A 21,376-nucleotide genomic window follows, 5' to 3' on the forward strand; every position below is an offset into this window, starting at 1 on the left:
GCTTTCTCTAGAACCTTCTCCCAATTCTACCACCCTGACTGGCTGACACATCATTCCTAAATTGAACATCACAGCTCCTTACCTCTAGTTGAAAACCCAAACATGCTAAAAGCAGAACACACTGCTTTTACAGAACTGCTAAAATTAAATACTTACAGCATTGCAGTAAAAATCTTAACCAGGATGTGACAAATACAATTCAGTTTGCCCCATTATAGGAAGGATATGGGGGCTTTGTAAATGGTACAGAAATTCTTTACCTCTGCTGCCTGGATTAGAGGGTATTGGCTATGAGGAAAGGTTGGAGAAGCTCTGATTGTATTGTCTGGAGTGTGGGAGACTGAGGGAAGATCTGATTGAAGTTTATAAAATTATGCGAGGAATAGATGGGGCAGTTAGAATCTTTCTCCTAGGGTGGAAGTTCAAGTGCAGGCAATTAAGGTGAGAAGGTGGAGAGTTTAAAGGAGATATGCAGATCAAGATTTTTTTTAAACAGAGAAAGTGGTAGGTACCCAGATCAGGCTTCCAAGGGTTGTGCTGGTACCAAATATAGTGGTGGTTAAGAAACTAATTGATAGACAAATGATTATGAAGCTCATGTAGTTCTGTTGTTTAAAAAAGGCTCAAAAAGTAAGCCAGGAAATTATAAGCCGGTAACTTTGACATTGGTAGTAGGTAAATTATTGGAAGAAATACTAAGAGATAGGATCTACAAGTATTTGGATAGACAGGGACTTATTAGCGAAAGTCAGCATGGCTTTGTGTGTGGTAGATCATGTTTTTTGAGGAAGTTACCAGGAAAGTGGATGAAGGGAAGGCAGTGGATGTTGTCTACATGGACTTCAGTAAGGCCTTTGACAAGGTCCCGCATGGGAGGTTAGTTAGAAAGATTCAGTCGCTAGGTATACGTGGAGAGGTAGTAAATTGGATTAGACATTGGCTCAATGGAAGAAGCCAGAGTGGTAGTGGAGGATTGCTACTCTGAGTGGAGGCCTGTGACTAGTGTGCCACAGGGATCAGTGCTGGGTCGATTGTTATTTGTCATCTATATCAATGATCTAGATGATAATGTGGCAAATTGGATCAGCAAATTTGCTGATGATACAAAGATTGGAGGTGTAGTGGACAGTGAGGAAGGTTTTCAAAGCTTGCAGAGGGATTTGGACCAGTTGGAGAAATGGGCTGAAAAATGGCAGATGGAGTTTAATGTGGCCAAGTGTAAGGTATTGCACTTTGGAAGGTCAAACCAAGGTAGAACATACAAGGTAAATGGTAGGACACTGAGGAGTACAGTGAACAGAGGGATCTGGGTGTATACATAATTCCTAAAAGTGGTGTCACAAGTAGATAGGGTCGTAAAGGGAGCTTTTGGTACATTGGCCTTTACAAATCAAAGTATTGATTATATGAGTTGGAATGTAATGGTGAGGTTGTATAAGAAATTGGTGAGACCAAATTTGGAGTATTGGGTGCAGTTTTGGTCACCTAATTACAGGAAGGATATTAATAAGGTTGAAAGAGTGCAGAGAAGGTTTACAAGGATGTTGTTGTAACACTGAAACTGAGTTACAGAGAAAGGTTGAATAGGTTAGGACTTTATTCCCTGGAGCATAGGAGAATGAGGGGTGATTTGATAGCGGTGTATAAAATTATGATGTGTTTAGATAGAGTGAATGCAAGCAGGCTTTTTCCACTGAGTCTAGGTGAAAAAAAAACCAGAGGACATGGGTTAAGGGTGAAGGGGGAAAAGTTTAAAGGGAACATTAGGTAGGGAGGCTTCTTCACGCAGAGAATGGTGGGAGTGTGGAATGAGCTGCCAGATGAAGTGGTGAATGTGGGCTCACTTTTGACATTTAAGAAAAACTTGGACAGGTACATGGATGAGAGGGGTTTGGAGGATACGGCCCAGGTGTAGGTCAGTGGGACTGGCAAAAAAATGGCTCGGCACAGCCAAGAAGGGCCAGAAGGCCTGTTTCTATGCTGTAATGTTCTATGTTTTTATGGATATGGATCATGTGCAAGCAGGAATTTAATTTTTCTATTTGTTTTGCACAGATATCTTGGGCCAAAAGGCCTCTTGTACTGTTGTATGTTGAATGGAATTTGTAGCGAAGCCGGATAGCTAGCGCAATATACTCGACCTCTTTGCCTTATTTTTTTCAAAGCTAGAAATAAGAATGAAAGTTTTAAAGTCCATGCAGGAAATCCCCACATTGGGGGTTGTTTGGTACTGCATTGTTATGTGCAATTCTCCATATTGTGATGCCTCAGGGATTTGTGAATTCTATAAGGGCGAATTTCTGTTAAATTTTATAACAATTTATTTTAATATTTTATTACAGAAAGAAGTTCAAAACTAGATCAGGTGAAACTGTGAGATTAGCTGACCTACTGGAGGAGGGTTTGAAAAGATCAATGGATAAACTGTTGGAAAAAGAGCGAGAAAAGGTATTGCCTTTTAGGTATAATGTTGTCTGTCTGTATTATCCAAGAGGCAAGTAAGAAAGCTGATATGGGTCTGCTAATTCTGTGCATGAAATAAAATGTGTTTGGTGCTCTTAACCAGAAATGTTAGCACAAATCACATTTGTCTTTTTTCTGTAAAGAAAAAATGCACTTTTACGTCATTAAAGCCTTAACCTAAGCAATTTTCCCAAAGTGCTTAATAAAAATGTAGTCAGGCAAAATTTGCAGAGAACCAAAAAATCAACTTTGCTTCCTTTTTCATGGCTTGACCTAGTCCACATCCCTTCTTTATCTTTTCTGTTTTGTTTCAGAGGCAGTTTAGTAACTAGTTTCTGCAATAGTCTCATTTACACTTGTACTTCCTTCATTATACTTCCTACCATGGCATAAAAAGGCTGGGAACCCCTGCTTTAGTCATTTCACATCTCTTCTGACCAAGCTATCTTAAATACCTTTGCTTCCAATAGGTTCTTTCCTTCATCTGCCTCTGTCATACCTAGTAGGATCATTGAGCATGATTTACTGCACTTCTTTTACTTTTTTTCCCTGAAGAACTGCAAGGTTTCCTTTATCCTCATCTTCCTTCATTAACATTTTTCATATTTAATTGATGCCCACTGCATTTCTCAGCATATTCTATTGATGTCAGTAACAGATGTGTCTTTTCTTTTCTCTTCTCTCAGCATACCGTAGAGAATTTTTCCTCTTAGATGGTCTGATTCAGATATCTTGTACAATTTAACCTGCACTGCTAAGTAAAGATATAATTGTCCTAAAAGCAGTGTATTGCATGTTCACTTAACTGATCTTTTATTTGAGTGGCACTGTAAAGCAAAAAGCTACAGGTGCTGAAATAAAAGCGGGATATGTCGGAATGGCTGATTGAGTTGGACCGCATCTGTATGAAGCAAAACAGAATTAATGTTTCATGTCAATGGCCTTAAGAGCTGAACAAGTGAGGAAAAGCTGTGTGTAAGACAGATGGAATGTCTGTTTCATAATGGAGGCAAAGGCTCTATTATTCAGGAGGGAGCACAGTTGTGCCACCACATTCTCCCCAATTGTATTCAGTCCTTTGTTCCTCTACCCATCCTTTTTCCTGTCAGTTATTTTTCTAGTTCTGCTGAGGAACCACTGATCTCAAAGGTTTAATTTGTTTCTGTGTCCACAGATGTTGCTTGACTTACTATTCTCCAGAATTCTCTGTTCTTAATAAATCATAGTTTTATGGAGATGTACAGCACATTTACTCCATGTCCATGCCAATCTTTTCGCCCATCCACATGAATCCCATTTCTTTGTAGTAGGTCTACATCTTTCAGTGCCTTGTCTAAATTCCTCCTAAATCTTTCATTGTATCTGCTTCAACCATCTCCTCTGCTAGTGTGTTCTAGATGTGAAACACACCTTCTGTGTGTGTATGGGGGGGGGGGGGGGGGGGAGGAGAAACTTAAAACACTTGACTCGTCTTAATCTTGTGCACGCTTATGTTCATACCCACCATGGATAAAAGACATTGGCAGTCTATCCTCTCATAATCTTGAATGCTTCAGTCATTTAACTCTGCAGACTCCTTTGCTCCGGGGAAATGCACCTGGCTTATCCAGCCTCTCCCCGTAATTAAAATCCACAAATCCAGCCACTGTCCTTGTGAATCTCTTCTGCATTCTCTCCAGTGCAACCACATCCTTCCTGTAATGTTTGATCGAAACCACACACAATCCTCCCAAGTGCATTCTACCCAATGCTTTGTAAAGTGGTAAAGAAACCTCCAGACCTGTATACTCTGTACCCTGAACTATGAAGATAAGCATGCCATATGCCTTCTTCACTATCTTAACTACCCATGTTGGCACTTTTTGAGAACTGTTGGCTTGAACCCCAAGTGTATCTATTCATTAATATTTCTTAGCATCCTACCAATATGTCTGTACCCCTGCCAAGATTAATCACCTTGCACTCTTCAGGTTAAATTTCATCTTCCAAAGCACACTCCAGCCTTCCAACTAATCTACCCTGCTGTAACAATAACTTTTATGTCATCCTACTTGTAATATATATGGTAAACAACAGCAGTCTCAGTACTAATTGTTGAGGTACGGTACATTATTGGAATCAGTAAAATATTCTTGCATTACCACACAGTGCCTGCTATCCCTGAACCACCTCGCCTTTGATCCATATGCCATTACCCTCTAGGTCTATGTGTTACGTCGTGTGAGTCAGCCTCCTGTGTGGGACATTGTCGAATTCCATACAGAAAATACATACTTATCTTGCCTTTGTCAGTCTGCTTAGTCACTTCATCAAAAAACATCAAGTAAAATTGGTGAGGCAGGATTTCCATGACACAAAGCCACGCTGACTATGTCTTATCAGCCTCTGTTGATTAGATTTGGATTAGAAAATTGTAAAATTTTCTGCAATAATTTCCCTACCATTGACTCAAGTCTCACCACCCAAAAATTACTTGTATTATCCCTGCTGCTCTTCTTAATTTAAGGAAAGAATCCCAGAGATAAAGTCTAAAGCGTTTCCATTAATGAAGAGAAATCTTTAGGATCAGTCATTGCACTTCCTGAGGTTTTGTTTTGGATTTTAAGTATTAGGTAAAGATTCCACAAGATAAATCAGGTAAACAACAAAATGCAGAAAGTTTGAATTGAAAGCTGTAAGTCTAGAATCACTTTATAATGGGTTTGAAATAGATTAATTGAGAGATGATGAGAGGATTGTATGGACAGAAGATGATGCTGTGATAGAGAATGGTAAGGTTGTATTTTGGAATCTAACAGCATCAGTGTAGTGAATAGATGGGCTAACATTTCAGTAGAATTGTAAAACTGAATTGTGGACAGACTTAAAATGACAATACATGGAGCAGGAAGAAGGAGGTAGAATAAATACTTAGCTGAATTGCAGAAGTTAAAGGAAGCAGAAGGATTTTTTTAAAATGCCGAGGTATTCATTATTGAATGAGAAGAAAACAGCAGGGGGTAAAAGCTTTGGTTTTTATTCTGCTGGATCCTATTAACTTTGCCAGTACGTCCATTCTTAACAATGTTAATGGTTTGTAGGAATCTAAATTGTACTGTCTCGGTTATATAATTATGATATGCAAAATTGTTTTTTCCTGTTATTACCTAGAAATGTTTTTTTAATATAATTCTTTTCCCTTGCTGATCTCTTCTAGGTTTTGACACCTGAGGAACTTAAGGCAGCACAAGAGGCTGTAGCATTTGGATGCATAAAGTATGCTGACCTTTCTCACAACAGGACCAATGACTATGTCTTTTCCTTCGACAAGATGTTGGATGATCGGGGTAACACTGCAGCCTATTTGCTATATGCTTTCACCAGAATCAGGTGTGAATACATTGGGGGGAAAGTTACTACTTTTAGCAATTAGTAATGGTTGCAAGCATTATAGTGTTATTCCTTACTTTGTTTAAATGTCTATTGTGTATAAGCAATTCAGCGAAATAACAGTTTGTGTTTTTGTATAGTTTTGTGCCATCAGTAGTCCTTGTTAACAAAATGTTTTAAGTTGTCTGTACTACTAAAATTTGGGGCAAGCCAAATAAGAGAAAACTTTCTTACCATAACTTTAGAATTATGAGCAAATGAGAATCAATTTCCATAAATACCCTCAAATATAAAATGCTTTCTGGCAACACACACAAAATGCTGGTGGAACACAGCAGGCCAGGCAGCATCTATAGGGAGAAGCACTGTCGACGTTTCAGGCCGAGACCCTTCATCAGGACACATTCAGATGTGTCCTGACAAAGGGTCTCGGCCCGAAACGTCGACAGTCCTTCTCCCTATAGATGCTGCCTGGCCTGCTGTGTTCCACCAGCATTTTGTGTGTGTTGTTTGAATTTCCAGCATCTGCAGATTTCCTCATGTTTGCTCTTTAAATGCTTTCTGGCTCCATTAGAACATAGTACAGGACAGTTCTGGACAGACATTTCAGCCGACAATGACACTTTGTGTATCATTCACATCCCCCATTCACTTGTCTAGTATGGAGCACATAATATTGTATGGGCCCTTAGAGGATGTTAATAAAGTTAAAGGAAAGCTGTGGTCTTCCTTAAAATACAGTTGAACCTAGGAACTGTTGTATTGCTGAAATTGTCTGAATGGAGGAGATCGTGTCCAAGAGAGGAGAAAGGATAAAAAAAATGTGATAGCAGAAGAGAGGTATGAAGAGGAAAGAGAGTAAAAGGTGAAGTGGAAATGATAGGCCAAAATGTAGACACAATTGAATAGGGCAAAGCCTGGCTGTTTAGTTAGATAAGTTAGTAAAACAAAAACAGCTGCAAAATTTGTCTTGAGTGAGTTTGAAAAGTTAATTTGCAAGCTAAATTTCAGAAAATGTTTACGGTCAATTGATAGGTATCACAATGATTCTATTCATGTGCTTTTAATGCAGTTAGAAATTGGCAGAATGGCAGATTGCAAAGAGCGAAAATAAAGGGGTTCTTTGGCTGCCGGTGACTAGACATGTTCCACTGGGGTCAGTTATGGGGCATGTTATCTCTTTCCATGTTATATATCAATGACCTGGATGATTGTTTTGTGGCCAAGTTTACAGATGATAGAAAGATAGGTGGTGGGGCAGGCAGTGTCAAGGAAGCAGGGAGTCTGCAGAATGACTTGGACAGATTGGGAGAATGGGCAAAGAAGTGGCAAAAAGAATATGGTGTAATAAGGTGTATTATCATGCACTTTGATAGGAATAACAATGTGACTTTTCTAAATGGAGAGCAAATTCAGAAATCAGAAGTGCAAAAGGACTTAGGAGTGCTAGTGCAGGATTTGCTAAAGGTTAACTTGCAGGTTGAGTTGGTAGTAAAAAAGGCAAATACAAAGTTAGCATTCATTTTGAGAAAACTATAATAGAAAAGGAAAGGTGTAATGCTTAAGACATTGGTTAGACCACACTTGAAGTGTTGTGAGCATTTTTGGGCCCCTTACCTAAGCAAGGATATGCTGATATTGGAGACGGTCTGGAGGAGTTTCGCGAGAATTATCCCAGGAATGAAAGGGTTAACGTATGAGGAGCATTTGATAAATTTGAGCCTATACTCGTCGGAATTTAGAAGAATGAGAGAGGATCTCATTGTAGCCTATTGTATAGATAAAGGCTGAGATAGAATGGACATTGACATTAAGAGGATGTTTCCATTGGTCAGGGAGTCTAGGACCAGTGGGCATAGCCTTAGAATACAAGAACATCCTTTTAGAACAGAGCTGAGGAAGAATTTCATCAGCAGGAGGGTGGTGAGTCTATTGAATTCATTGGCAAAGTAATGTGAAGGTCAAATCATTGGGTATATTTAAAGTGGAGGCTGATTGATTCTTGGTTAATAAACACATCATAACGTTTTGAAATGAAGGCTGGAGGATGGGTTTGAGAGGAATAATAACTCAGACGTGATCAAATGGGGTAGCAGACTTGAGGCCAAGTGGCGTAATTCTACTTGTGTCTTCCAGTCTTAAAAAGGGGGAATACGAGGCTCTTGAAGCTCATAGGACTACTTCATGCACTGAGAATTCTATAATTAATTAAATTTATGTACAATGTGAGGATATTATTCAGATATTACTTCAACTCATATACGACAGAAACTTAAGCAATAAAATACAATTTTCTGAAAACGAAATTGTCATAAAAACGTAAAATGTAACTTGAAACAGCTTCCAGTTCTATTGGTACCAGGTTATCTTTTCAATCTCCTTAATGTATATTAACGTCATCTACCTTCTACCTTTAATTCTGTTTTCTTAGCAGTCATCTTTTAAAATCTCTTTGTTTGAATGTAAACAGAAATTAGATAGAATAAATAAATAAATTTGACTTGGCATTCATCCAAATATATCCTCAGCTCATCTGTTTACTCTGAACCTGAATTACTGTCTGACTGCAGTAATGCATCTTGCCACTAGAGATCCCCATTGTACTGTGGAAGTTACTTTCCATTAAAGGAGACAATTGAATTCACTGCTTATATATTGCCACTTTGCTAAAGTTGCCAAAAAAATGATCCTTTGAATATTGCCTGATTCAGCTATTTACCTTTATCATAGAGAAGTTAACTCTTCCTCCCTGGTTTCACATAATTCACGCACCACCACAATTTTCCTTAATCCCTTACGTCACTGTTTTTACAGGATAATTAAAATTATTGCAGTACAGGAGGTGTTCTGTAGCCACCAAATTTACGCCAGTTCCTTGTACAGCACTTCCACCTTCATCAATCTTAATTCTTAACTCACCAAAAAATATTCATTAGGCTGTCAAACACTATTTCCTTCCAACAAATCAGTGCTGGTCTCTGTCATCCCAAACTTTTGTAAATCTATTATTTATTTTCCCTGATCGTTGTCTTTAAAATTCCAGCTGAGCTGTTGCCTGTATGTCTCTGTATTTCTTTCCAGTTAGAGCTTTATATTTGCTATTGTCCAATTTACCGATAGTTTTACTAATACTCCAATTAACCTAAATTTAAAAGCTTCTTAGAAACTATGTTTGTTTTATCAGTCCCATTAGAGATAATTCCACTGTCACAACCATACATCAGCAAAAAGTAGAAATTTGGCTTTTAGGAATCGCATTGTTAATGTAGAAAATCAAAGGCAGACATTGTCTTTATTCCCATTTGATTTTAGGGCCTTTTCAAAATCAGGTGGTTGAACTGATGATTGTTGGTGTACAGGCAGTAAGTAGTGATAGTGGAAGTTGAACTGTCAGATTAACTGAGGGAATGGATTAGGTTACTGTTTGATTCAATATGGAAGGGCAGTAGGAAAACCATTATTTACAGAATGGCATTAATTGGAAAACAGAAAATTGACCAATAGTCGTGAATTTCAAATCTTTTGTTAGAATGTGTCTGTCCAAAGTAGGAACCCAGATCTCAATTCAGCCCAGATTTATCAGGTATGATGAAGAATTGGTTTGGAATGAGGGGAGATTTCATTGAAATCTATCAAATATTGAAAGGCCTAGATAGAGTGTACATAGAAGTTCATGTTCTTGATTAATAAGGGTGTCAAAGGTTATGGAGAGAAGGCAGGAGAATGGATTTAAGGTGGATAATAAATTGGCTATGATGGAAGGAAGGGTGGTTGGGTCCAATGGCCTAATTCTGCTCCAATGCCTGATGGTCTTAGGAAGTGTCAGTTTGTTGGGGAGGTACAAATGCAAAGACAGGACATTGACTTTCTCAGAATATAGTGAATTATGAAGATAAGAAAAGTGCAGTTCCGTCTCAATTGCAAATGTGACATCTCATTTTAGGTCCATAACTCGACTTGCAAACATTGATGATGCAACTCTGCAAAAAGCAGCTGAAGAAACAATGATCCTGCTGACTCATGAGAAAGAGTGGAAGTTAGGAAAATGTATTCTGCGATTTCCAGAAATCCTTCATAAAATCCTGGATGACTTGTATCTGCATACACTTTGTGACTACCTCTTTGAATTGGCCACAACCTTCACAGAGTTCTATGACAACTGTTATTGTGTAGAGAAAGACAGGCAAACAGGTGAGTAAAACAACATTCCTCAGATCTTCGTTGTCATAATATTCTGTTTACTTTCAGCTGTTATTAGTAATTAATACCAGAGAGAAGTCTTTACTATTGTTAAACAGGCACTTGTGTATCACTGGTCGTTTAGTCAAGATCATTGAGAGGACACTTTGGTGATACTCTTATGTAGATAAATGTGCAAAGAATGAACCCACATTTCAGCAGAAATGATGGATGTGGGTTTGATTGCAGCATTTAAAAGAAGTTTAGATAGATGCATGGATGGCAGGAGTATGGAGAGCTATGGTCCAGGTGGGGGTCAATGGAAATAGGCAAATTAAAAATTCATCACGGACTAGATGGGCCTGTTTCTGTGTTGTAGTGCTCTGTGACCCTAAAACATTGTCTGTATTAGCAGAGAGGGCTGAAATGTTGGCTGCTGTGCCAAACAACGCTTTGCTCTTCACATAGGTAGGCCAGTGTAGAATTCTATGCATCAGCTGACCAGGTAGATGCGATCTTTGTATTCTTAGCATTTTAGAGGAAGTATTAAACAGGTAATATAGACAATAGGTGCAGAAGTAGACCATTCGGCCCTTCAAGCCTGCACCGCCATTCTGAAACCATGGCTGATCATCTACTATCAATACCCAGTTCCTGACTTGTCCCCATATCCCTTGATTCCCCTATCCATAAGATACCTATCTAGCTCCTTCTTGAAAGCATCCAGAGAATTGGCCTCCACTGCCTTCCGTGGCAGTGCATTCCAGATCCCCACAACTCTCTGGGAGAAGATGATTTTCCTTAACTCTGTCCTAAATGACCTACCCCTTATTCTCAAACCATGCCCTCTGGTACTGGACTCTCCCAGCATCTGGAACATATTTCCTGCTTCTATCTTGTCCAATCCCTTAATAATCTTATATGTTGCAATCAGATCTCCTCTCAATCTCCTTAATTCCAGCGTGTACAAGCCCAGTCTCTCTAACCTCTCTGTGTAAGACAGTCCGGACATCCCAGGAATTAACCTCGTGAATCTACGCTGCACTTCCTCTATAGCCAGGATGTCCTTCCTTAACCCTGGAGACCAAAACTGTACACAATACTCCAGGTGTGATCTCACCAGGGCCCTGTACTCAATTCCCTTTGTAATAAAGGCCAACATTCCATTAGCCTTCTTCACTGCCTGCTGCACTTGCTCATTCACCTTCAGTGACTGATGAACAAGGACTCCTAGATCTCTTTGTATTTCTCCCTTACCTAACTCTGCCTTCCTGTTCTTACTCCCAAAGTGGATAACCTCACACTTATTCACATTAAACGTCATCTGCCAAGTATCTGCCCACTCACTCAGCCTATCCAAGTCACCCTGAATTCTCCTAACATCCTCATCACATGTCACACTGCCACCCAGCTTAGTATCATCAGCAAACTTGCTGATGTTATTCTCAATGCCTTCATCTAAATCGTTTATGTAAATGGTAATCAGCTGTGGTCCCAATACCGAGCCCTGTGGCAGCCCACTAGTCATCACCTGCCATTCCGAGATTAATCCAATTACCGTTACTCTTTGCTTTTTATCTGCCAACCAGTTTTCTAACCATGTCAATATCTTCCCCCCAATGCCATATGCTCTGATTTTACCCACCAGTCTCCTATGTGGGACTTTATCAAATGCCTTCTGAAAATCGAGGTACACTATATCCACTGGATCTCCCTTGTCTAACTTCCTGGTTACATCCTCGAAAAACTCCAATAGATTAGTCAAGCATGGTTTGCCCTTGGTAAATCCATGTTGGCTCGGCCCAATCCTATCACTGCTATCTAGATATGCCACTATTTCATCTTTAATAATGGACTCTAGCATCTTCCCCACTACTGATGTTAGGCTGACAGGATGGTAGTTCTCTGTTTTCTCCCTCCCTCCTTTCTTAAAAAGTGGGATAACATTAGCCATTCTCCAATCCTCAGGAACTGATCCTGTATCTAAGGAACATTGGAAAATGATTACCAATGCATCCGCAATTTCTAAGGCCACCTCCTTTAGTACCCTAGGATGCAGACCATCTGGACCTAGGGATTTGTCAGCCTTCAGTCCCATCAGTTTTCTCATCACCGTTTCCTTCCTAATGTCAATCTGTTTCATTTCCTCTGTTACCCTATGTCCTTGACCCATCCATACATCTGGGAGATTGCTTGTGTCTTCCCTAGTGAAGTCAGATCTAAAGTACTTATTAAATTCTTCTGCCATTTTTCTGTTTCCCATAACAATTTCACTCAATTCATTCTTCAAGGGCCCAACATTGTTCTTAACTATGTTCTTTCTCTTCGCATACCTAAAAAAGCTTTTGCTATCCTCCTTTATATTCCTGGCTAGCTTGCGTTCATACCTCATTGTTTCTCCCCTGTATTGCCTTTTTAGTTTAGTTCCGTTGTTCCTCAAAAATTTCCCAATAATCTGTCCTCCCACTCACCTTAGCTCTGTCATACTTCCTTTTTTTTAATGCAGTGCAATCTCTGACTTCCTTTGTCAACCACCCTGGCCCCTTTCCCCCCCTTTAAATCCTTCCTTCTCCGGGGGATGAACTGATTTTGCACCTTGTGCATTATTTCCAAGAATACCTGCCATTGCTGTTCCACTATCTTTTCTGCTAGGATATCCGTCCAGTTAACTTTGGCCAGCTCTTCCCTCATGGCTCCATAGTCTCCCCTGTTCAACTGCAACACTGACACCTCCGATCTGCCCTTATCCTTCTCAAATTGCAGATTAAAACTTATCATATTGTGGTCACTACCTCCTAATGGCTCCTTTACTGGAAGATCGCTTATCAAATCCTGTTCATTACACAAGACTAAATCCAGAATAGCCTTGTCCCTGGTCGGCTCTCGTACAAGCTGTTCCAAGAATGCATCCCATTGGCACTCTACAAACTCCCTATCCTGGGGTCCAGCACCAACCTGATTCTCCCAATTCACCTGCATGTTGAAATCCCCCCTAACTACTGCGACATTACCTTTGCCACATGCCAGTGTTAACTCCCTATTCAACTTGCACCCAATATCCATGCTACTGTTTGGGGGCCTGTAGACAACACCCATTAGGGTCTTTTTGCCCTTACTGTTCCTCAGTTCTATCCACACAGACTCTACTTCTCCTGATCCTATGTCCCCCCCACCCCTGCAAAGGACTGAATCTCATTCCTCACCAACAGGGCCACCCCACCCCCTCTGCCCACATTTCTGTCCCTACAATAGCACATATACCCTTGTACATTCATTTCCCAGGTCTGAGCTCCCTGCAGCCATGTCTCCGTTATCCCAACAACATCATAGTTACCCATTCGCACCTGAGCTTCAAGCTCATCCGCCTTATTTCTGACACTTCGTGCATTCAGATATAGAATTTTTAGCCCATTTCTCCTCTCTCTGTTTAAATCACTGCCTATTGTGCTTAACCCAGCTCCCCAAACTCCCATACGCCCCTTGAATTTTGTTGTCCTTCCTAAATTTTCTTATTCTTTCTGCACATTTAACTCCATGTTAAACTCCAATATAGTTGTCTCTTACTTCTTGCACTACATACTAGATTGTCTGCTCAAGTGTGTGTGCACAAGTTGAAAACACAGCTGTACAGACACTCAGCTATGAAGGAAATCAGGAGCTTAACTGTAGGAAGAACTACAAGTATAAACATTGGTCATTCCAAATATTTTGCATATCTCTATGGTGGACTATAATGAGCATTCTTTTGTTTGAAATGTTAAAGGTTAATGCATGATTTAGTGAAACAGCATCTGTTTGTATGCCCAAATCATTTACAAGTAAGGCTTATTATAAATTTAATTGAATTTGGAACTAGTGATTCAGATGACTCAACGGAACATGGTAGTAGATGCCGTAAACATATTTATTCTTAAGTAGTCCAGATCCAGTGGGCTTTAGTCTCAGGATAAGTGACCATTTTCTTGGGTATATATTGAGTATATTTAAAGTAGGGGTTGATAGGTTTTTGATAAGTCGGAGTGCTAAAGGTTACAGGGAGAAGGCAGGAGAATGGGATTGAGAGGGGTAATAATTCAGCCGTGGTGGAACAATAAAGCAGACCCACTGGGCCAAATGGACTGATTCTGGTCTGCTCCTATAGTCTTATGATTGAAGTTTCTCCTCTGGGAACAGTGAATCTTTGGTATTCTCTATCTCACAGGGTCTGGATGCTGAATCAAGTACATTCAAAACTTAAGTGTTTTTTTTGCTATAAAGACTATGAGAATTAGGGCAGAATCAGGTGTGATTTTATTGAATAGCAAGTTGATTTTGAGATCTGGATGGCCATCTTTAGTAAAAGCCCAATGTCTTCTTGTAATCAGACGGAATTCTACTTCCTAATCTGATTAATCTAAAAAGCAATAGAATTTAAATTAGTTCATTAGTACTTTTGACTTTGGAAGTGAAGTCACATTGCTGAGGCAGAGTGGAGAAGTTGTTATATTGCAGCTGAAGTCTTTTTTGTAGACTGAATGCCTTAAATTCAGAAAAAGTGACATGGTGGCTGTAGGGTAGTTGCATCAGACTCAGTTGAACCAGTCTGTTCAAAGGCAGCCAGAGTTATATTTATACTCATCAGCTCCTGCCACTGGATTCTTCAAGAATACTCACAGGGCACCTTTGTCTTCCTCTGATTTGATGCTAGGATACCTGTCCCTCAGTAAAATTCTTCCACTGAAGGGAGAAGAGTTTCAGCTTAGCTTGAGTTTTTGAACGTCAAAGATGTGCAAGAACACTTTTGACCCTCTAGGTAGGATTCAGTAGCTGTCAGAACTGGCCACTTACCTAAAGCTTGAAACATGCATTCTCTTCTTCTGGAGGCTAAGAACATTCCCATTCCAACATAATGGTCCATGGCGCACTTTACTGCTACAATGAATCCATCCTCAGGTTGGAAGAGCGTCACCTCATGTTCCATCTGGATAGCCTCCAAATTAACATCAATTTCTCTAACATACTGTAATTTCTTCCCCTCTTATCCCTTCTCTTTTCCTCACCTGTCTATCACCTCCCTCCATTTCTTTCTGCGATTGTCCAGTCTCCTGATTCCTCCTTTAGCTGTTTCTTTTCCACCTATCATCGCCCAGCTTCTCGCTTCATCCTCTCCCCCGCACCCATATACCTTCCTCCTTACCTTGGTTTTCTCCAATCACTATCTAACTTGTATTCCTTTCCTTCCTCCTTCCTTTCCAGTCTTGATGAAAGGTCTCAGCTCACAATGTCAGCTCTTCATTCCTCTCCATAGATGCTGCCTGACCTCTGCATAATCTTGTGTTTATGACAGTTGATGGTGTGTCTAGTGGAGCCTGTCCACTTACTTCTGGCAGAATAATTTGCAGCAATTATTGTTTCTTTAACCTAAATTGCATCGTTTGTCTCCCTTATTTGTCAAACTCGCACTTCAGATTGCATTCAAAATTCATGTCTCCCTTTAACTTTCAGGTGAAGTTATCAAAGTGAACATGTGGCGGATGCTGTTGTGTGAAGCCACTGCTGCTGTCATGGCAAAGGGCTTTGCTATCCTTGGACTCAAGCCTGTTCAGAGAATGTAAATCTCCCTTTTCAGCAGATATGGAGCAGCAAAAGTTGCTGCATAACATCAAGTAAAATCCAATATGAAGTCTATGGATTGTTTATTACTAAGTATCTCAACAATTTGGCTCTTTAGTTCTCGTACTTAATATTGCAGAGTATTTTACAAGTTAAATGCTGCAGATAATGAAGTATTAAAATGAGAATTTTATGCAAATACTGTGAAACTGCAGTTTTCTTTATTTACACACAATTCTGTTCCCACTCCCAACTCTCCTCCTCAGGCAAGCAGGTTTTCCCATTCATGTTGCTTGACCGAAATTCAAAAATTACGTGCATATGATTTTTGTTGCAATTCTTCTCTCAACTCTTTACATTTAGTAACTGATTACTAAGCTTGCTTAAAAATATTAAAAATTAGTACAAGCCTAGTTCACATTCCACTGATACAAATCATATGCCAGGATTTGAGAACCTGAGTTTTAGAAGGTTGAATAGATTAGGACTTTATTTGAGGGAGGGTGGGAGCATGAGGGGAGACTTGATATAGATATATAATATGATCGGGGGCATAGGGAGGGGAAATGCAACTTAGGGTGAGTGAGACTCAAACTAAAAGATCATGGGTAAGGGTGAAAGGCAAAATGTTTAAGGGAACCTGAGGGGGAAAACTTCTTCACCCGGGAGGGTGGTGAGAGTGCGGAACAAGCTGCGAGCAGAAGTGGTTGGTTGTGGGTTCTATTTCAGCATTGAAGACAAATTTGGACAGGCACGGAGGAGTATGAAGGGTTATGGTCTGGGTGTATGCCAATGGGCCTAATAGTTCGGCATGGACTGGATGGGCCAAAGGGCCTGTTTCTGTGCTGTAGTGCTCAACAATATTGGTGCAATGGAAGCTGCGAAACCAAAAATCTGCCAGCACTATTCAAGATAAACAGCACCATCAGCAGTCGGAGAACAAACTGGTAAATGACTTACCGCCACAATTGGTAACCTTTGACACAAGTACTTCTAGCATACATGATGTTTGGTTCATGTGATGAGTTGAAGGGCCATTAGTCCCTTATTGGCCTGGTAAAATTAACTGGAATTCACTTTCTGTAATTCAGTTTCTTTCCCTATTATCTATTGCATTGTACCGCTGCTGCAAAGACAAATATCATGACATATTCTGGTACACGGCTTGATGAAATTGAAAGCTAATAAAGAAGGAAATAAAACTCCCTGGTTCAAGTTAAGATTTATATTATATATGCAATCCTACATTAAACAATTGTCATTACATTTTCAATAAATGGGATAGTGAATTATTGGACATTCTGAATGAGTTTAAGATGCAGTAAATATTTACATAAATGAAGTACAAAATGTATAGATATACATAAATAGCATTTTGATTCTTAATTTTGGCTGCAAGTAATAAAATCAACATAAATCACTTTTAAATATAAATAGCTGCATTTTTGCTAATCCAGTATCTGCACAGACAGGTTTTATACCAAGGCTCAACATCCATGAACTTACTGTAATATCTTGTACATCTACAGCATGTAAAACACTTTAGTCAAAGTAATACTGGAATTATTTGCACAAATAATTGATTCAAACTGTTTTTACATGCAATCCTGCTTTGCATAATAAATTTCTATGAACTTTTCCATCTTCTTACCAACCAACATTGGCCTGAAGTAGTTCAAACTATCATCATTAATTTGGCACATTTTGACACAATCTGACAGCACCACTAGTCAGTTAATACTGTCTCAATTTAAATCAGTAAATGCTGGCAGAGTACTGAACCAAGCAAGCAACATGGGCTACAGGCAAAGTATTTCCATTTAACAAGCTTCCTCTTGGTTACTTTGCCTGAATTATATATTAGGTGAAATTACTGACCAGTTTATGACATCAGCCTGATAAAATGGAAGTTATATCTTACCACTGAGGTCAAAAACTATTATATACGTAAAATGGTTGCATGGTTCAATAAATCAGAATAGATACAAGATTTAAAATATAAATTTGCTACCATCCTATCAAGTCATAATTTAATTCTGAAGAATAAAATCATTAAGTTCTTCAGAAAACACCAAATGTTTTGCAAAACTGGATTACTCAGTTAACATTTCAACCTCACTTGTTCCTCTTCACATCTCCATCATATTCGGGTACAGTACTGTGTTCTCATTACAAAAGCATAATTTTCATATTTAAAATGTAATCTGAATAGGCAAACAGACTGGTCATTTTTGCGTTAGTTTAACAAGTCATTCATGACATCGGATAAAAAAAATACACGTACCCTGATGGGAGCATACATTCTATTGCTAAATTGATTTAGGTTCTATGGCCATATTACTGGCATTTGCACATTGTGTGATAACAATTAACTACTGAATGAAACAAAGTTAAGATATGCACCATCATTATTCATCTAACTCAAAAGTTAATGCAGTTAGAACAAATAACTTAAGCCTGTGACACCTGGTTCAATGAAATATTTGTGTCATTGTTTAATTACTGATGGTTTTGTTTTTGAAAATCGTTTAAAATATAAATTCGTAAAATTCTTTATCTTTTCTTTCCAAGTTGACATTACAAAAATTAAATGAAGTCACTAGAGACAGCCTCCTCCCTAAACCCACTGAGGAAGTAGAGACCTCAGTTCTAAACATTTTTTGTTTGATACGAAGGACAACTGTTCTCAGATTCCCACAAAGTAATCTTGGGCATCTGTTGTAACTTTTCCCTTTCCCACTGATAAAACCAGATTAAACATACTTAAATAAATCCAGGCTGACATCACTCGGCAACCGGTCAGCTTTACGCCTGTTAAAATCGGCTGTTTGCAATGAGGACATTAGGTCAATTTTCAGCTAACTCCATAAACTTTACTGTTGTGATTTAGAATTTCCCTTTGAATGCCAAAGCAAATAGAAGAAATGCTTCCAAATGAGGTAGGGGAGGGAATGCATAACTTAGAAGAATTTGGGACAAAATTTCATGATTAATATTTCAAACTCTTAACAGATGTTCAACCATTCACCCCCACCCAAACCACCAGTTTCCCCAAGCACCCCACCAAAGCAGTAGCTGTGTTAAACTGGCTGGGGCCCCTTTCCTTTGTACAGCCACTCTTCCAATCATTGTACCGTGTTCTGCTAGATTTTCTGGTATGCACTTTTAAGCACATCTGTTGCTTTGGTTTAAACTTTGTGAAACTAAGCCATTAAAGTAAGTTTCATAAACAAAAAAAAAGAGGGTGGCAGTTAACATTTCAGTTCTGATGAATGTTGTTGATCTGAAAGATTAATTATATCCTCTTCCACGGCTGCTGCTCGACCTGATGAGTATCACCAGCATTTTCTGATTTGATTTCAGATTTCCAGCATCTGCTTTTTAATTTTAGATTGCAGTTTCATATATTTGTTTCTCGTAGTTCAGTATCAGATGCAGTGAAGGAATCTCTAATCTTGAGGAGTTCAGCAGCGCAGCGATAGCCATATACTTTGTTGTACCATTCTGGATTTCGACCTCTACAAAAAAAAAACAATGATAAGAATTAACCTATGTTTTCTGATAAAGTATCTTTAATATCACATAATTTATCAAGCTTTTATGGCACATTGACAGCCTGTTGAAAGAATTGTGTTACAAGTAAGCAAACATCCATATTTCAATTACATGGGAGAGGTTTTACTGAGCTAATTGTCTTCCTATTCCAACAAACTTCCATTTTCCTTAAAAGCTACAAGATCTGTTGGTTACAAGAGATTAAATCTACCACAATAGATGTGGCAGCAAATTTTCCTCAGTCACAAGACATGGCTCTTAAAATGCAATTTCAGGGGCAAGACACTGTAATCCTAATTTACATGGCATACAGTACAATTTAACAGCAGTCTGATATGGTTTGATTAGATCCAATTAAAATTAGTTTCCTTAGTGGTACTAAATCTGAGTAAGAACTCCAACACTAAAATTATACGATATATACATTCATATCATATTTATACATCAAATGGCAGGGCCTTTAGGAGCACTGATTTATAAAGGGATCTTGAGGTGCAAGTCTGTGACTCCATGAAAGCTATGGATAGGATGGTAAGGAAGGTATGGAGCACATTGGCCTCATCAGGATGTTAAGTATTAAAATCGGGACATCATTAGGCCACATCTAGGGTATCGTGTATATTATAGGAAGGACCTGCAGACTTTGGTGCAAAGTTGGTTTGTAGCTTTGATTATGGAGTATTATCTACAAGGCGAGGTCGGACAAACAAATTGCGTTCTCTGGAACACTGAAGGCCAAGGGGAAACTTATATAAAATTATGGTATCAGATACTGGAGTGCATAGATTTAACATGGGAGGGAAAATTTAAAGCAGATTTATGAGGCAATTTTTTTTAAATAAATGTACAGGGTGCCTAGAACATAATGAGAGAGAAATGGTAGAAGTGAATACAACAGCAACCTTTAAGAATCAGTTAGACATATGAACAGGCAGGGTATGGAGAGTAGAGTATAGACCACGTGCAGGCTGAAGGGATTAGTTTGGACATAGGCATCAGTCATGGGCGAAGGGCCTATTCCTGTGTTGCACTGTCCTATCCATCTCCAATATTGCTCTCATCTTGCAACTTGATGTATATCAAATATCAAATGATCACTGGACATCTCTAAAAATTTTGTACATGCCGTATCAAATTCCTGTCATAAATCCAAATACGATCAATTCTAGTATAACTTGAGTAAAAGCCTGATCAATGACAAAGGCTCCAACAGACTGGCAGATGGCTACATCCAAATTCTTTCCCATCTAGAACAATCTTTTTCAGTTACCTTGTGTCTATTCTACGGATGTGAACGAGTTTGGATTTTGTGGGTCCGACTGGCTCAATGTGATACTGGAACGTGATTACATTTGCTTGGACTCCCTGTAAAATAACTTCTTTGGCATCCACAGATGTGGCAGCTAACATACACAATCCTGTTTGAAAATCTACCTGCCAGGTTCTGAAAGAAAATGAAAGCAGAGTTAAACACTAGTAATTTAGGACTAGGGAACTTCGTATGTATATAATTCTGTATGTTTTTATTTTGAAACACAAAGAAACCAACACATTATTGAATGCACATTTTTAAACTCATGAATTTTCACATCAGTTATTTGCTTCACTAAATTTATATGTAGTTTTAAAAAAAAAGCAGTGAGAGAGAATGATGAAGATAAATTAGTAGGCACTCTACAATACTTTAATTCTGAATCACATAAATAACAACATCAGTTAATCTTTTCTTGGTCTATCACTTCTATACAATTAATATGCGGTGCTTTGTTCTTTTATGATCTTTTGTGACAGAATTTCTAAGCCAAAACGTATAGCAATATTTGAAGTTTGCCACTCAAGAATCAAATATTTAAAGCATTCCCTAGAAGGGTCTCACCCCATGCTGAATCAATACCAAACATGACAATGTTTTGCATACAACTGTTAGTAAAACCTCAGATTGGCAACAAGGAGGGATAAATAAGTGAAATAGATCAGCTGGTAGAGTGGTATTTTGGCCACAGCTTCACACTCAGCATTAGCAAAAATGAGGAACTGATTGTAGACTTCAGAAAGAGGTGGTCAGGAAATACACCAATCCTCATTGAGGCGTCAGTGGTGAAAAGGGTGAGCAGTTTAACTTCCTGGGTGTCAGCATCTCAGGAGATTCTTGGGCACAGCAAATTGATGCAATCACAATAAAGACATGCCAGTAGCTATACTTTATTAGGAGTTTGAG

General features: G+C 38.9%; 2 protein-coding genes across 8 annotated transcripts in view; one reads left to right on the forward strand and one right to left on the reverse strand.

Moving 5' to 3' along the window:
• rars1 (arginyl-tRNA synthetase 1) overlaps nt 1-15,802 on the forward strand; it is a 62,469-nt gene extending 46,667 nt beyond the window's left edge. For all 3 annotated transcript variants that reach the window (XM_059990535.1, XM_059990536.1, XM_059990537.1), the window contains 4 exons: nt 2,343-2,448; nt 5,660-5,832; nt 9,776-10,023; nt 15,496-15,802. In XM_059990535.1, coding sequence (XP_059846518.1) covers nt 2,343-2,448; nt 5,660-5,832; nt 9,776-10,023; nt 15,496-15,605 — 637 coding nt within the window. In that variant the 3' untranslated portion in view covers nt 15,606-15,802. The remainder of the gene's footprint in view (nt 1-2,342; nt 2,449-5,659; nt 5,833-9,775; nt 10,024-15,495) is intronic.
• A 144-nt stretch (nt 15,803-15,946) lies between these two features.
• si:dkeyp-23e4.3 (rho GTPase-activating protein 7) overlaps nt 15,947-21,376 on the reverse strand; it is a 191,065-nt gene continuing 185,635 nt past the window's right edge. For all 5 annotated transcript variants that reach the window (XM_059990530.1, XM_059990531.1, XM_059990534.1 and 2 more), the window contains 2 exons: nt 20,429-20,602; nt 15,947-19,121 (listed from right to left, as the gene is read on the reverse strand). In XM_059990530.1, coding sequence (XP_059846513.1) covers nt 19,004-19,121; nt 20,429-20,602 — 292 coding nt within the window. In that variant the 3' untranslated portion in view covers nt 15,947-19,003. The remainder of the gene's footprint in view (nt 19,122-20,428; nt 20,603-21,376) is intronic.

Source organism: Hypanus sabinus, chromosome 15, assembly GCF_030144855.1.
Source record: "Hypanus sabinus isolate sHypSab1 chromosome 15, sHypSab1.hap1, whole genome shotgun sequence".
In the NCBI taxonomy this organism is placed as follows: Eukaryota; Metazoa; Chordata; class Chondrichthyes; order Myliobatiformes; family Dasyatidae; genus Hypanus; species Hypanus sabinus.